The sequence below is a fragment of the Lissotriton helveticus genome, chromosome 7, assembly GCF_964261635.1.
Source record: "Lissotriton helveticus chromosome 7, aLisHel1.1, whole genome shotgun sequence".
In the NCBI taxonomy this organism is placed as follows: Eukaryota; Metazoa; Chordata; class Amphibia; order Caudata; family Salamandridae; genus Lissotriton; species Lissotriton helveticus.
Genome location: NC_136068.1, coordinates 1409558276 through 1409573537, shown reverse-complemented (window position 1 = coordinate 1409573537; position 15262 = coordinate 1409558276). Strand labels below are relative to the sequence as shown.

The window sequence follows — 15262 nt, the reverse complement described above, 5'->3', positions numbered from 1 at the left end:
CGGGGTCTCTGGTGAGGGAGAGGATCAGCTGGGTGTCGTCGGCGTACGAGATGATGTTGAGGTTGTGTTGGCGTGCGATGGCTGCAAGAGGTCTCATGTAGACGTTGAAGAGGGTGGGGCTGAGAGAGGATCCTTGCGGAACGCCGCAGATGACTTCGGTGGCCTCGGATCGAAACGAGGGGAGGCAGACTCTCTGTGTTCTTCCTGCGAGGAACGAGGTGATCCACTCCAGTGCCTTCTCTTGGATGCCGATGTTGCTGAGGCGTTGAGCTAGGGTGCGGTGGCAGACAGTGTCGAACGGTGCAGAGAGGTCCAGGAGGATGAGTGCCGCTGTTTCCCCGTTGTCGAGCAGGGCTCGGATGTCGTCGGTGGCTGCGATGAGGGCGGTCTCGGTGCTGTGGTTGGCTCTGAAACCGGACTGTGAGGGGTCGAGGGATCCGTTCGTCTCGAGGAAGGCGGTAAGCTGTCTGTTGACGATCTTCTCGATGACTTTAGCAGGAAAAGGGAGGAGCGAGATGGGGCGGACGTTTTTGAGGTTGGTGGGGTCCGCAGTTGGTTTCTTCAGAAGGGCGCTGAGCTGGGCGTGCTTCTAGCTCTCCGGGAAGGTGGCGGTGTTGAAGGAGGTGTTGATGATGTTTCGGAGTTGGGGTGCGATGGTGGCGGTAGGATGATTACCGGAAACTCTGGGTTGGCTTTTGTCACCTGAGATGTCTCACCCAATATAGCCTTTTCCAGCCTATCCGGTCATGACTCCTTCCTCGTCTCACACATTCTTAATTCTTGTCTGGCAACATGTAGGTAAGCAGGCATTGATATTCTCCCTCAGCTCAAAGGATGCATGTATTCTTGAGTGATTGGATATTGAAGCGGGATTGAAATGAATCCATCTTTTAAGATCTACATTTCTTGATCTATTCCCTTTTTTATCAGGTAACGGTAAGCCATAGATACATTTTAGTTTATATTGGAGCATTTTATACTATCTAAATATGCACTTCTTCACCTCTGTTAATAGTTGGCTTTTTTGTTTGTTGACTCTTCACTTCGCCTTCTGGGAAGACATTTCCAAATAATTTTGACTGCCGAAAAATGTGCTTCAAAATAGAAGTTTAGACTGAACTGTTACTATTGGAGCAGGACCAAAACTGATTTGCATATTATCAGTCTGTGTAGATTGATAAAATGGGCAAAAATGTATGTACTATAATGTGGCTTGAGTGACCAACAGTGGCTGAGAATATTTCAAGCATTCCTTTCATCACTTCGTAGTTTGTTCCAGTAGACCTGTAAGTGTGATGGACATGGCTATACATTAGTCCTATTCTTGCTGTGCCAAAGGACTATACTTCAATAATGCGGCCCAAATGGGCCGAAACTGATCGGGACATGTGTTGCTGCCTGGAGGAGATTTGGTTGGACTATTTCTATAGAAGCAGGATCAAAACTGATTTGCAAATGTTTGGTCTCTGTTTATAGTAGCACAATAAGCAAAAAAGCAATGGACTGTAATATGTCTTGGGTGTTTGTTGGTAGCTGAGATAAATTCAAGCAGTCCTTTCAACAATTGGTTGTTTGTTCATGACAGAAGTTGGCCAATGTGGTTAGCCAAATGTTACAGCCGATGAACAGAGCAGTTAGCTCGACCTGTGAGAGTTTGAGCTATCCATTAGAGACTCCAAAGAATGCTGGATTTTAAAAGGGAGAAAGCCTCACAATCTAAATGAGGGATCCTAAGGATGAGACCGAGGAAGAGGTCCACTAGATATATATATATTTGACTTAGCATTGATATTTGGAAATATCATTGATATATCATTATACAGAAGGACGTTTTAAGTGACAAAAGAGCTTCAAGGTTAGACTAGGAAGTGGATCCTCTTCGCATTAATACAACACTGCACAAGAGATCATACATAATTACAGTGATACACATCATAGTTAATGGAAATGTGATATGGCTTCATGTGTACAACTTTGTACCTTATTGCCCAGATATACTTACACTTTGCACCAATGCAGTTTCATGCATAGTGTCGCAAAATGACACAAAGTTTGAAAGTAGCCCTGAAGTAACATAAAACTGATTTTCCTCTACTTTGCGTCAAGGGGGGATCACCAGGTGGTACATGGGCATTTCCATGCAGCCACCCATGGGTTTTGACGCAAATCCCCAACTACTAATACTGATAGTAAATGTATACCCCAAAAGTATGCCTCCTCGAGGGAGGGGTAAAGTAGAAGCATTGTTTCAATATCTTCAAACATTTCAAACTTTGGATGTGTGCAAAGTGGAAACAGTTGTAAATTATGTATAGGTATAGTATTTTGTACTGAAAGGGCATCCTTCCAGTACAAAACCTGTGCTAGACAACAGGAAGATACCCTTGCACTATTGTGCAATAGTTCCATATCATACTAGATATGGCTCCGTCCCGCTCTGTCCCTTTCACCCAACGCTGTGCAGCAACTTTGATTGCTGTGACCTCTTAGTAAACTTGCCTCAACTGTATAATGCCATGAAATCAATTCACACAGCCATTGTACGTGCCTGACTAGTGCATTTTTTAGTACCCAGTATTACTCTTTCAACTATGTCATTCTGTTATTTCAGGACCATTATGACTGGGGCTTGCGAGCCATTAAGTCTGTGTTGGTCGTAGCTGGATCCCTGAAGAGGGGAGACCCAGATCGCCCTGAAGACCAGGTGCTGATGAGAGCCCTACGTGATTTCAACATTCCTAAGATCGTCACTGATGACATGCCGGTCTTCATGGGACTAATTGGAGACCTTTTTCCTGCACTGGAGGTGCCACGAAAACGTGACCTGGATTTTGAAACATTTGTAAAGAAGGCCGTTTTAGATCTGAAGCTGCAGGCTGAAGACAACTTTGTGCTTAAAGTAAGAGTAGCATGTTATTTGTGTGTCATTTGTATTGTGTTTTTAAGACATCAAAAGCTTCAATTTGCTGCATTTAAAAAAATCTTATATCTCTCCTTCACTTTTGTATTCTTTGAAAGTTGAATCCTGGGAGTTTCTCTGTTACAACCCTATTGAAAAGTCACACTTTAGTTTACATTCCACCTAGCTACCTCAACCCTTAGAAATTGTAGATTATACAGTTTTGTTTTGCATGAAATTCACAAATGAGATTTTCTTATCCTTAATTTCATGTGACAATGTATGTGAACTGCACAATATGGTGTAGCTTCCAGTCATTTTCCTTTTATTGACTTTAGCTCTTATTTCTTTATACCTGCTGCAAAAACCACACTGTTTATATGAATGGTGGAGCGTATGAAGTTGAAAAGCATCTTATTTTCTGAATAATGGTGTGAATGCTTACTTGAGCTGATATACGTGAATCAGACCACTATGATACGAGTGAACCTCTTTTGCAGGTTGTGCAGTTGGAGGAGCTCCTTGCGGTTCGTCACTCTGTGTTCATCGTGGGTAACGCGGGTACTGGCAAGTCCCAGGTACTGAAGTCTTTAAACAAGACATACCAGATTATGAAGCGCCGCCCTGTGTGGACAGATCTCAATCCCAAAGCAGTCACCAATGATGAACTCTTTGGCATCATTAATCCTGCAACTCGAGAATGGAAAGATGGTAAAATATTTAATTTGTGCATTTAGTTAAAGACTGGTTATTTGTTAATCCACTGTTGGGCAATATACATCATGTTAACCTGAAATTGTATTGACTGTTGTTGGATTTAGTTAATTTGAAAAAAACACGTTTGTCTCTAGAAAAGTATACCTTGCATAAAGGTACTGATCTCTTTCACAACATTCTCCACGTTGTCCCAACATCCTTTACTAATGCTCCTCAATGGAACCATTTCTTTATTTTTTGTATCTGCTCAAGGACAGAGACAGTCTCCTCTTCTCAACTTGTCCCTCATTCAGTTCCATATATTTTCTTACCCGCTTGAACTCGATTGCCACTGGTTTAGGGCAGCAAGCTGCACTTAGATGCAGATACAGTACTTTCTAAATCATAATATGAAAACTCTTCTTATGATCGTTACGTGCTAGAAGGATTGTCCCTCTGTATTCAATTATGAATATGTTGATTTAGTTAATGATGCTGTAGTCGTGCAGTGGGTGTCAGTGCAATAGCCATACAGATGGGTATATAGTTGTGCAAAATGCAATTCAGCTTGGAATATAAATTGTTAACTAATTCATTAAATATTTATTCCCTAGGATGTGCTTGAAATAATGTGAAGAACCAAGAGCTTTCTGCTAAAATGTTCAATGTACTTCGACAACTATAGATCGTGAAAAACATGAGGGCATGAGTTGATATAGAAAGGGTCATACTGGCGTCTTTAAACATTACAGATGTGCATAATTCTTCTCTATGAAGGAAAGTATCAACACAAAGCTTGTTTGGAATTTCTGCTTTTCACAGACATATCCTGCTATCAATTTAACAATCATGAGATGTTAACATTTAGGCTAAGACCCATGATGGCCATTTTACTTCACAGATGAGCTCTATTGCTCTGTCTGATGTAGAGCTCTAAAACAAACATGTTCTGTACATGAGGAAGCCTATGGGGGTAAACAGTGCATCAAGAAAGTTTTAGGATTTTGATTCTGGGTCTTGGTATTGAAGTTCAATAGAATACATTTAACAGCATGTAACTGGTCCACTTGACATTAGAGGGGTAGAAGAATCTTTTCAGCACCTGAAGTTCAAGATTTATTTTCATTCTTTTACTATGAAACTAGAGTTACTACTTTCACAAACTCTTTGTTAATTTTAAAATTCAGATGGCATGACAGGTTTCCTCAATGCACTCTAGCAGTTCATTCCTGGAAAACTTGTACATTACAATCAATCAATCATGGGTTTATAGAGCATGCTACTCACCCGTGAGGGTCCCAAGGCACTTGGGGGTGGAGGGCCACCAAGTGGTGTCCCAGGCAGAAGTCGAGGGTCCCAGGATGAGGACCTCTGTTTTCTCTGTGTTGAACTTCATCCAGGCGGTGACGTCCCTCGTTCCTTCCTGGAAGCTGAGCCTGGTGTCTTCGGGATCCTTCGTGAGAGAGAGGATGACCTGGCTGTCATCGGCACAAGATACTATGTTGAGCCCATGCTGTCTGACGATGGCGGCGAGGGGGGCCATGTAGATGTTGAAGAGCGTGGGGCTGAGCGATGATCCCTGTGGTACTCTGCAGTTGATCTCTGTGGGTTCGGAGATGAAAGGGGGGAGTCTGATCCTCTGGGTTCTCTATGTGCAAAACCTTCTTGAAGGCTGTGCTTTGAAAGTCAGTGTTGTGGCATTCTGTGTAAGCTGTTCCATGTAGACAATATAAAAACATGTAGAGTTATCTCTGAGTAAAGAAAATGACAAATGAGTTGATAAATAACGCTGCTGACTTAACTGTGAAGCTATGGAAATTAAATATTAATTTCAAGTTAAACTCAAGGTAATAATTCAAACGTTTTCTAGACTGATGTTTAAACCCCTAATTACAAAAAAGGAGTGATTAGAGACATTAGTGCCCCAAATGCTTTAATTAGAGACAATTGAAAGATTCACACTTGCTACTCAGGAGAAAGCAGCAGCAGTGTGTATTTTCACTGTCTTGTTGCACAACAGAAGGCCTAGAAAAGAAGAAAAAGTGATTACTGCAGTGATTAAAAGCTCTAGAGAGTCTAACTTTCATGTTGAATGCTGCTACGAGAGCCTTGGGAACAGGAGATGAGGGAAGCCTGTGTGGTCCGTTTCAGATGTATTTCACATATGGAACACATATAATTAATATTTCAGACTCCAAGAGGTAATACCGTTTTTTCAAAATATTAAACCGAAGTGGTTAATTGATGTAAGTCATTATGGCAATTTCATTTTGGACCACTTCAATTAGACAAGCTAATTTGAATACTATTATCTATTCTAAAATATTTGTGCCGTCTAAGGTTAATCCAAACCAAAACATCAAATCCAAATTTCTGGAATCCCTAGAAATATAAAACCACACCTAATTCTGAATTGTAAATTTGTTCCTAACTACAACTTTCAACTCTAACCCTTAACACAGCAAAAATGCTAAACTTAATTCAAATATCTAATTTTAAACCAAAGCCACATTTAAACCAGTAAGACAAAATATTTAAATCTTCAATGCAACTAGCAAATACATATATCTGTGCCAAAGCCTGAATCCTTAAAATACGGCCTTAACTACCATGCCAACAGTTAAACTGACTGCTACACCCAAGTCAAATTCGTAGCATAAAGCACTAAACCCAAACTCATGAACCTAGCTTTCAGGACTAGATTCACATCCTCTAAAGCTAAATATCAGTAACTAAACAACTGTGCCTTGGGCTGATTTCTTAGTGCTCTGCCTAATTCCCCAAATCTATGGCATTCCTATGGGGCTAAATTGTAAAACAATAATACCAGCCTACACACCCAAAGTCAAGCATCAATCTCAAAATGATTAACCTCAAATCAAAATTAAACTACTAATCATCAATCTAATTTCCTAGTTCTAGCCTAAATATGTACGATTAAAATTAAAATCCAATAACACCATGAATGTAAATCCCTAAATATATGTCTAAAAAAATGCCTAACGAATGGAGCCCAACTCCTCTCAAACTCCATGTCTGAACCTCTAAGGACAGTTCCTTAAAACTAATCCTTACTAATTCATCCTAAAGATAGCTCAGAATGCATATTCTTCCTATCCTAAGTTTAAATGTCTAAGAATACCGGTTGGCCTATAAACCTCCAAGCCTTAACCACAACTTCTGTGGTCTGTACTAAATGTACGAGGCAAGCGCTGAAGTCTGAACCTAAGCAATACTTCTTCAGTTTAAATAAGCACACTCAAAATTCAAGGCATATTTCGACAAGCCCATGGACGTTTATGCTAAATTAGCCTATCCAAGTTCGCCCAGAGGTTCAGTCCACAGTGGTCAAAACATTAGAATAAGTGAACCTTTAATTTGCCTTTGGAAGATTAACCTTAGCAGAAAACCCATTTTGGAGTTTATCTACTGTATTCTTATAATGATTAATTTGTTAGTGGAGGACGTTCGTGTCTCATTATCTACATTACAACAGGTTTCATCAAAACAATAAATAATTAATAAGAAAAATGAAGCAAAAATAAAGAACTATGGACAAGCGATCAAAATGTTATACAAAAAATTATAAATACTCAAAATCAACTTTTTTTGGGAGACAGGGTAATACTCCAAATAACTCAAGACTCAAACATAATGTAAGATATCATAAACAAGAATAAGTGATAAGTGTTGCAAGAAAATGAAATAAGCAATCACAAAATAATCAAGTATATTACAGTTGAGAAGTAAGGATAGCAAGTATTACATTAAAATTCATTTAGAGACCGCACTAATAAAAAAAACACCAATGAATATTAATTATTGTCCTTGCTAGCTTAAAAACAGAAAAAATGGAAAGCAATAATGACATGTATTCTGTGTTTCTGTCAAGATGACTGTGGGCCCGATTCACAGAACTAACTTAAGACAAAATCCTAAACTTAATACCATTTGGGTATTCACAGAAGACACTTACTCATTAATGAGTAAGTGTCTTCTGTAAATACCAAAATGGTTGTAAGTTTGGGATTTTGTCTTAAGTTAGTTCTGTGAATCGGACTGTGGATCTCCAACAGGCAGGTTTCAAGCATTCATAGACAAATACAAGGTGGTGGCTTGTGCCAGTGACCGAATGCCCCTTCACAATTAGCAAATAATATAAAGCTCAGCAATTTGCACTGTAATCAACCTAGAGACTGTGTACAATTAGATTTCCAAAAGGCCACATAATACAAGGGCTGGCTCGACCAAGATAAAGTATTGGGTGAAAATATCGAAAGGGACACATTTGAAATCTCCAATTGAGTTTTGGCCAGAAATGCAAATAATTAAGTTGTAGTTCACACATGCATACAGTTAGGTCAGAATGAGTTACTTTACAGAATGCTTTCTAGGTCACGTGGGATTACAGCACACCAATTGGTTGGAAAATTCACACAGGTTAGCAGCTTTTTCTGGGATTCCTCAAGCAACAGCTCCCTGGATCAAAGGCTGACTTGCAATCAGACATATGTCCATAGTGACCATGGCCTTTAATATTCCTAGAGATCCAGTTCAAGAGGTGGTCTTCATTTCTGGTTTGAGCAATATGATAGGCACGGCATTTTGTGTTTGAACAATTACATGGTGTTAGAAATGGTGGTCCCTATTTGGCAGAGGTATGACCTTTGTCCAAGTAGGAACCCTAGCTTCTAGTCAGGGTAAGGGGATTACACACTTTAGATAACCCCTGCTCACCCCCTTTGTAGCTTGGCACGAGCAGACAGGCTCATCCCAAAGGCAATGTGTAAAGTATTTGTACTTAAAACACACAGTAACACAGTGAAAACACCACAAATGGACACCAACCAACTTCAGAAAAAAGAAGTATCTTCATCTAAACTAAACAAAACAAAAACAACAAAAATCCAACATACATGTGTCACATTAATGGCTTTAGAACAGCTATTTCAAAAATAGAACTTTTTTAAATGAACTAGCTCCAACTGGGCTATTACAATGTTGACACAGGCATAAGTCCAAAGTACGGCGCCTAATGTGAGGTGCGCGGCATAGGGCATGGAGTCACATGGTCCCCAAACAACAGTACCTTGGAAAACAAAGTCTATGGACGATGCACAGTGTCGTGGAGGTGAGGCGTCAGTGCCGAGGTCGAGGCCATTCCCTTGTTAGAACGGGGGAGGCGAGGCATCAAGTCTGTAAGGAGGTGATGCGTTGTGTCCAGGACAGGGTCCGTCGTCGGCGGTGAGGCATAGGTTCTGATGAGGCGGTGCAAAGTCAAAGAGATCGTGAAGTCACCCTCATCGGTTATTGACCCAAGATAACGGAATGATGGCAATGACAGTGTTGATGCGAGCGCTGACATCAGGAAGGGCGATAACCGCAGGCGTCAGCGCTGCGGTACAGGCGGGGTTGTGCATCATCCACTTCACGAGCGGCGCCCCTGGCCTCAGTGCAGGTCGCAGCGTCAGTGCAGGTCGCAGCGTCAGTTGCGGCGTTACTGACGGTGTTGTAGTTGTTTTTCTTGCTTTTGCAGCACCAATCACAGAATTCTCAGTGCCCAGGAACTGGAATTGACACCCTTTCGAATGCAGGAGTCCAAACTGGAGTCCAGGTGCTGGTCATTGGGTTGCAGGTGAAGTCTTTGTGTCTCTGAGACTTCAGAAGATTAGATTAGATTAGATTAGATTAGATTAGAATACTTGTAAAGCGCATGGCTACCCCGGCAATGAGGCATCCCAGCACTGAAGCAAGACAAAGTAGGGAACAGAGAAGGGATTAAAGTTGAGAGAAGAGCCAAGTCTTCACAAGCCGTCTGAAGGCCTGGTGATCAGAGATACTACGGATGTGCAGGGGAAGGGAGTTCCATAAGGCAGGGTACCAGTATGATCAAAATGAGTGTAGATGCCCTCCGCCTTCTTGAGGAAGAAGTTTGCCAGCTCTTCGCATTGTTTGGCTAGAAGATATATCACTGCCTGATGCTGATGGGGGGGTGGGGGGGTGACCAGGTCCTTTAAAAGAGAAAATATGGTTTTGCTACGATTAGTGCTGGTGGTGAGCATGCTGCAGTAGTTGGCTGCCCTGGTTTTACGCACTAATTTGTGATAAGATTTAATAGCTACTCTAAACTGTAATTTAGCCTGGAGGTCATATGTACGTCTCCATGTTCTCTCTAGAACTTTGCAGTTCTTCCTTGCTAGTGTCAGCTCCGCGTTAAACCAGGCGTTGGCCCGCGCACCTTTGGAGTGAGTGAGTTTAAGAGGGATACAGGTATCTAGGGCATGGGATACCCACCTATGGAAGAGCGCATCAGCTTCTTCCATGTTGATAATTTAATTTAAATATCATTTATAACGCGCAGCTATGCCCAGTGGGCGGCAAGGCGCCTAAGTCAAATAACAGGCTGTTAGCGGACAGAAACAGAGCCTACTGATATGCATTGCTAAAGAGCCAAGTCTTCAGTGACTTCCTAAAGAGGGCAAGGGAAGGCAGTAGTTTAATTTCCAGGGGGAGTGAGTTCCACATCTGAGGTGCTAGTATGGAAAAAGCTTTACTCCCCCATCTAGCCTTCTTGGCTCTGGGAATCACCAGTTGACTAAGCTCACTAGAACGTAGGCATCTGGTCGGAACATATCTAATAAGTAACGACCCAAGGGCATCAGCCGAGCCTGCAGTTAAAGCCTTATATGTTAGGCAGAGGAGTTTGAAAGTAATCCTAGAGGGAATGGGGAGCCAATGGAGGTTCTTCCTCGCTAAGGTCATAGAAGCCAACCAAGGCAGAGCGAGAGCAAACCGAGCTGCCGCGTTTTGGATGACCTGCAAACGCTGGAGCAGGCCCTTGTTGGCCCCGGCGTACAGTGAGTTGCAGTAATCTAGCCTTGAGCCAACAAGGGCGATCACCACCTGTTTCCGTGCCTGTGGGGACAGATAGTGAATGATCCTTTTCAGGGTCTTGATGACACCCCAACAGGTAGCCACCGTTCTATTGACCTGGAGCTCCATGGAGAGCTTAGTGTCAAAGATGACGCCAAGGTTCCTAGCAGATTGTGTAGGTATAGGGCAGCTACCTAGAGAAGGAGGCCACCAATCACCTGACCACATGCCCTGGTCTTTGCCAAAGACCAGGACCTCTGTCTTATCACCGTTCAACTTTAGGGAGTTGGAAATCATCCATTCTGCAACAAGTTGCATGCAGGCCCTAAAGTTCGATGCGGTTTCATTCACAGAGTGAGTCAGGGATACCATAATCTGCGTGTCGTCGGCATACGACACTACCTCCATCCCCTGAGATCTTACTAGTCTTGCAAGGGGGGCCACGTAGATGTTAAACAGGGTCGGACTCAATGCCGACCCCTGTGGCACCCCACATTGCAAAGACTTAGCAGGGGAGAGGTACTCACCTAGCATGACACGCTGCTCTCGTTGATGTAAAAAGGAGCTCAGGAGACTAAGAGCCGGTCCTTCGACCCCTGCCTCCCTTAACCTAGATGTTAAGGTAAGCGGAGACAGGGTGTCGAATGCTGCTGAAAGATCTATCCAGTGATTTTGTACTCAGGGCTGTGAGGAAGGCCTCCTGGTCAAATTTATGCTATGGCCGTTTCAGTGAAGGGTGCTGGTTAGACTGGGACTTAACGTCGGCTAACGTTAGCCGCATTAGGATGAGAGAGTGATCTGTCCAGATCATGGGGAGAGGTGTTAAAACTTCCAATGACCCAAGGTTCGAGAAAACAGGATCAAGGAGATGCCCGTGCTATGCGTAGTGCCGGGAAACAGTTAGATCAGTTGGAAAGCTGCCAAGTCCCCTTAAAAGCTAAAGATGTCAGGGGATTCTATCATCTCTAGATGAAGATTCAAATCACTGATGATAGTCACAGAAGAGGAGGCCAGCACACACTGGCCCTGGGAGATTCTTCTTCAAGCAGGTTCACAACAAAGTTTCAGTCTTTTTCATCTCCTTGGCAGAAGCAGCACCTAAAGTCAACCTTGTGAAGCACACAGCAAATGGGCAATACCCCTCCTCACAGCTCTCCAGCTCTTCTCCTTGGCAAAGTTCCTCTTGAGTTCAGAATTGATATAATTCACTAGGGTTTAAGTTCAATATTTATACCCCATGTTTCCTTTGTTCTCTTTGTGGCAAAGGGTCTTTGAGCTCAGCCCTCTCTGGCCCAGCTTCACTACTGGAGGTGGAGACAGCATTGTGCAGAGGAGACACTGCCTATTCAGGTGTTCGTGAAACTCCTCCCACCACTCTAAATGCAGCCAAAGTCTATTGAGCTCAACTCGGAGTCACCCAGGAAAGGCAGGACACACCTCAACCCATCTCTTAGCTGTCTACAGTGTATGTACATCCCAGCTCTTGTTACTCCAAAAACCAGACAGTGAATACACAAACCAGCAGAGGCACAGAGAATGGCTAAACAAATAAATGCCCATTTTCTGAAAGGCCCTACCTGGTTCCTGTCAATTGGGCCTGACCCCCTTTTGGTTTCACTTTCTGAAAGTGGCATTTTCAAACGCACAATTTAAAAACCCATCTCCCTAAAAAGATGCATTATTAAATTCTGAGTTCAGAAGGCCTAAACTCTGTGTCTCAATCTTATCCCAATGGAAAGTTATACGTGTAAGATGTTGCAAGCCAACTACCATGTTAGCCTATGGGACGGATAGCCTTTCAATAGTTAGAAACACATGTCAGCAGTTTTCTGATGTTCTCAACATGCACGTACAGATACCTGGCTTATGTCTTCAATAAATTACACATTCGATATATCTACAGGAATCCTTATTTTATTAACTGACTTTTTCTGGACTTTTTATTGAGTGCTTTGGAATCTTTGTAAAATGATACCCTGTTTGTTCTCATGCACTTAATGTATGCTAGTTATCCATGTAAACACATCTCTCAGTGCCTGCAAGTGCCATGACTCCAGCCAATCAAGGCCGCACCAACAGTAACAATGCTGCACTGAAAATGTAAGGGCACACTGGCATTCTTCTTTTAAGTAGAGCTTAAAGGCACAGATATGTATTTAGAAGCTCTCACGGTCCAAAATGTTAAAAACTGAGGATTTACTTTACCAGAGCAGATGTTCTTAAACTTATGGTATCATGTAGCATTTAGAACCCTGCCCTGCTCAGCCGTCCTACACATTTAAAGTTGACCTTTAGATCTGCCCCCTCCTTTTGCTCGAACTGCTCCCCCAGACATGGTTGGAGCCAATTTGAAGAAAACAAACAATGCTGAATTGGCAATCCATGAAAACAAGCAATGCACACTGCCCAGCATTCCATAGCCTCGTGGTGGTGTATTCAACATAATTTTTTTATTTTACAAAGACGAAGCCCCAGAACAGTGTTTTCTGTTTTCAAAATAAAGAAAAAACACATTGCCTGGGTACACTGGGGATTTGCTCACAGGATATTGGAAACATTGTCAGCTTCTGCCATGGCATGGAGCCCTATACGTATAAAAAAGGTGAAAATAGTGTCTAGGAGCTTTCTTTAAATTGAATAGCCCCACTAATGCCATCCATGCCAGAAGTTAAGCAGCAGGCATAAGTCTAAAGCAAAAACCTTAGCTGAAGGCCACAAACATATGCAGTTAATCCTTCTGTGGTATTCCCACATAAAGATGTACATATAAAATGGATATCAGTACTTCCAGGGTGAGGCAACACCAGGACGTTATGAGTGGTTCACTTATAAATGTTGAATAATAGTGAGAATATATGTTTCCACATTATAGATTACTGCCTCTCTTCTCATTTAAAGGGCCTATTTTCACCCTCAATTTCTTGCATCTTTAGCGAGGAAAATGTGCATAACAGTTTCCCCGTGATTTTTGTAATGACTAATTTGTCCAGTAAATTCCGTTAGTAGCCAAATCTGGAATTGCAGTTGGGGACTAAGCTTACACCTATGCCTAACCCTTGATCCTTAGTCTAATTACAGCTTCATGGGTCTTACCTTAAACCTACAATTGTAAATCTTAGGGCCCTTCCGAAACATTTCACTCTAAACTTGAATGCTTTATTCCAATTAATTGAAACCTTAATCTTTACCTTGAACCTTAATTTCTTGTAACGTAGCTAAGGTAGATCTATTCTTATTACAGTGCAGGGCTAAATTTCCTGTTCTCAAATTCTTCGACGTTAATTACATTACCAGTAATACTATGCCCTAAATCAAAACCCTATTTGTAAACCTTTAAACTTAATCCCTAGCACCGTGGAACCAATTTCCCTGAAGTCCAATTAAATGTGAGTACAAACACATTAGTACAATGGAGTTATTTCTAATTGATATATGTTCTGTATCATATACAGTTGAGTCTTGGCACTTAGAGGCATTTCAACTATAATGCATTTTATGTTGTTCTATTTTAAGACGTATGAAAGTTTGTACTTGCATACCGTGTTTTATTCTGATTGCCCCTACGTTTGTTCTATGTGTATAAATGTTGGAGGCTGAATGTCTCGAATACACTCTTTCAGGACTGTTCTCTTCGATCATGCGTGAGCTGGCAAATGTCACACACGATGGACCAAAGTGGATTGTGCTCGATGGCGACATTGACCCAATGTGGATTGAGTCACTTAACACGGTCATGGACGATAATAAGGTAACATACTAAGGGGGGGGGGCTCACGTGAATCATGATTCTCCTAGCATAATAAAAACATTGTAGGGAATGATAACACAGTATAAATAAAGTTCTTAAAATGACACACAAATGTTCATGCCTACCATGAGCGAACATATTAGCATTTTTTATAAAAACGTAACTACGATGCAATTTCAATCAAGGATTTAATTCCTGTTCTGATTAGCAGTTACCTTCATTTTCCACTTTATTTAATGAGTCCTAAAAAAGTGCTCAGTAAACAACTTTATTTATGACACATCATCTTAGATGCTAATGTGACCACTCTATTTAAAGTATGTAACATAGACACTTTAAAAGGATGGCTTAATGAATGAGCTGAACACGGTAGAGTTCAAGAAGCTTTATGGTGTTCTGATTTTGTGCATCATAAGAGCAAATTCAAGTTGTACCGTAAATTCATACCATGAGATCAAATGTTAAAAATAAATCTTTGTTGATTAACTTTTCAACGAAATATATAATGTATGTTTCAGAAAGGTAGGATCCAGTACTGATGTAGGAAAATATGCTTTTATCATTCTTTTTTACATACCAATATCCTGATTCATCGATGCTACTTGTTGATTTTTTAAAGAATTATTTGTAGGCATAATGAATGTTATGGTCTTGTATGCTTTTTGGTCAAATGTTATTTTACATTGTACATTAAATATTAATATTAAATGGACATTTATTTGAAATGATTTCTATTTGGTATTGTTGGAGAGTTATCTTCTCCTAACGGACCTTTTCAATTACTGCTGGCCATCCGAGACTACATTTTTCTCCACTCATTGACAAGTTGTTCTGGAAGCCATTATGCAGTAAAGGTGCAACCATAATCAGGGTGACCAAGGTACATTGGTACAAAGTTGCTACAACGTTTGGGACCTTGTGCTTGTAATAAAGCGGACGGCATATCCGTCACATTTGTACCTCTCATCCAAACTCTAAATCAGCAACTAAGTTCTGACTAGGCCAAACGTGAATTTTGCATAAGCTATAACTGAAGGGGTGTATTT

The 15262-nt window shown here is 41.5% G+C and overlaps 1 protein-coding gene across 1 annotated transcript in view; it reads left to right on the top strand.

Moving 5' to 3' along the window:
* The window catches only part of DNAH9 (dynein axonemal heavy chain 9), a 1695107-nt gene that overhangs the window by 645408 nt on the left and 1034437 nt on the right, over positions 1-15262 (top strand). The window contains exons 31-33 of the mRNA XM_078654721.1: positions 2612-2899; positions 3400-3610; positions 14089-14216. Coding sequence (XP_078510847.1) covers positions 2612-2899; positions 3400-3610; positions 14089-14216 — 627 coding nt within the window. The remainder of the gene's footprint in view (positions 1-2611; positions 2900-3399; positions 3611-14088; positions 14217-15262) is intronic.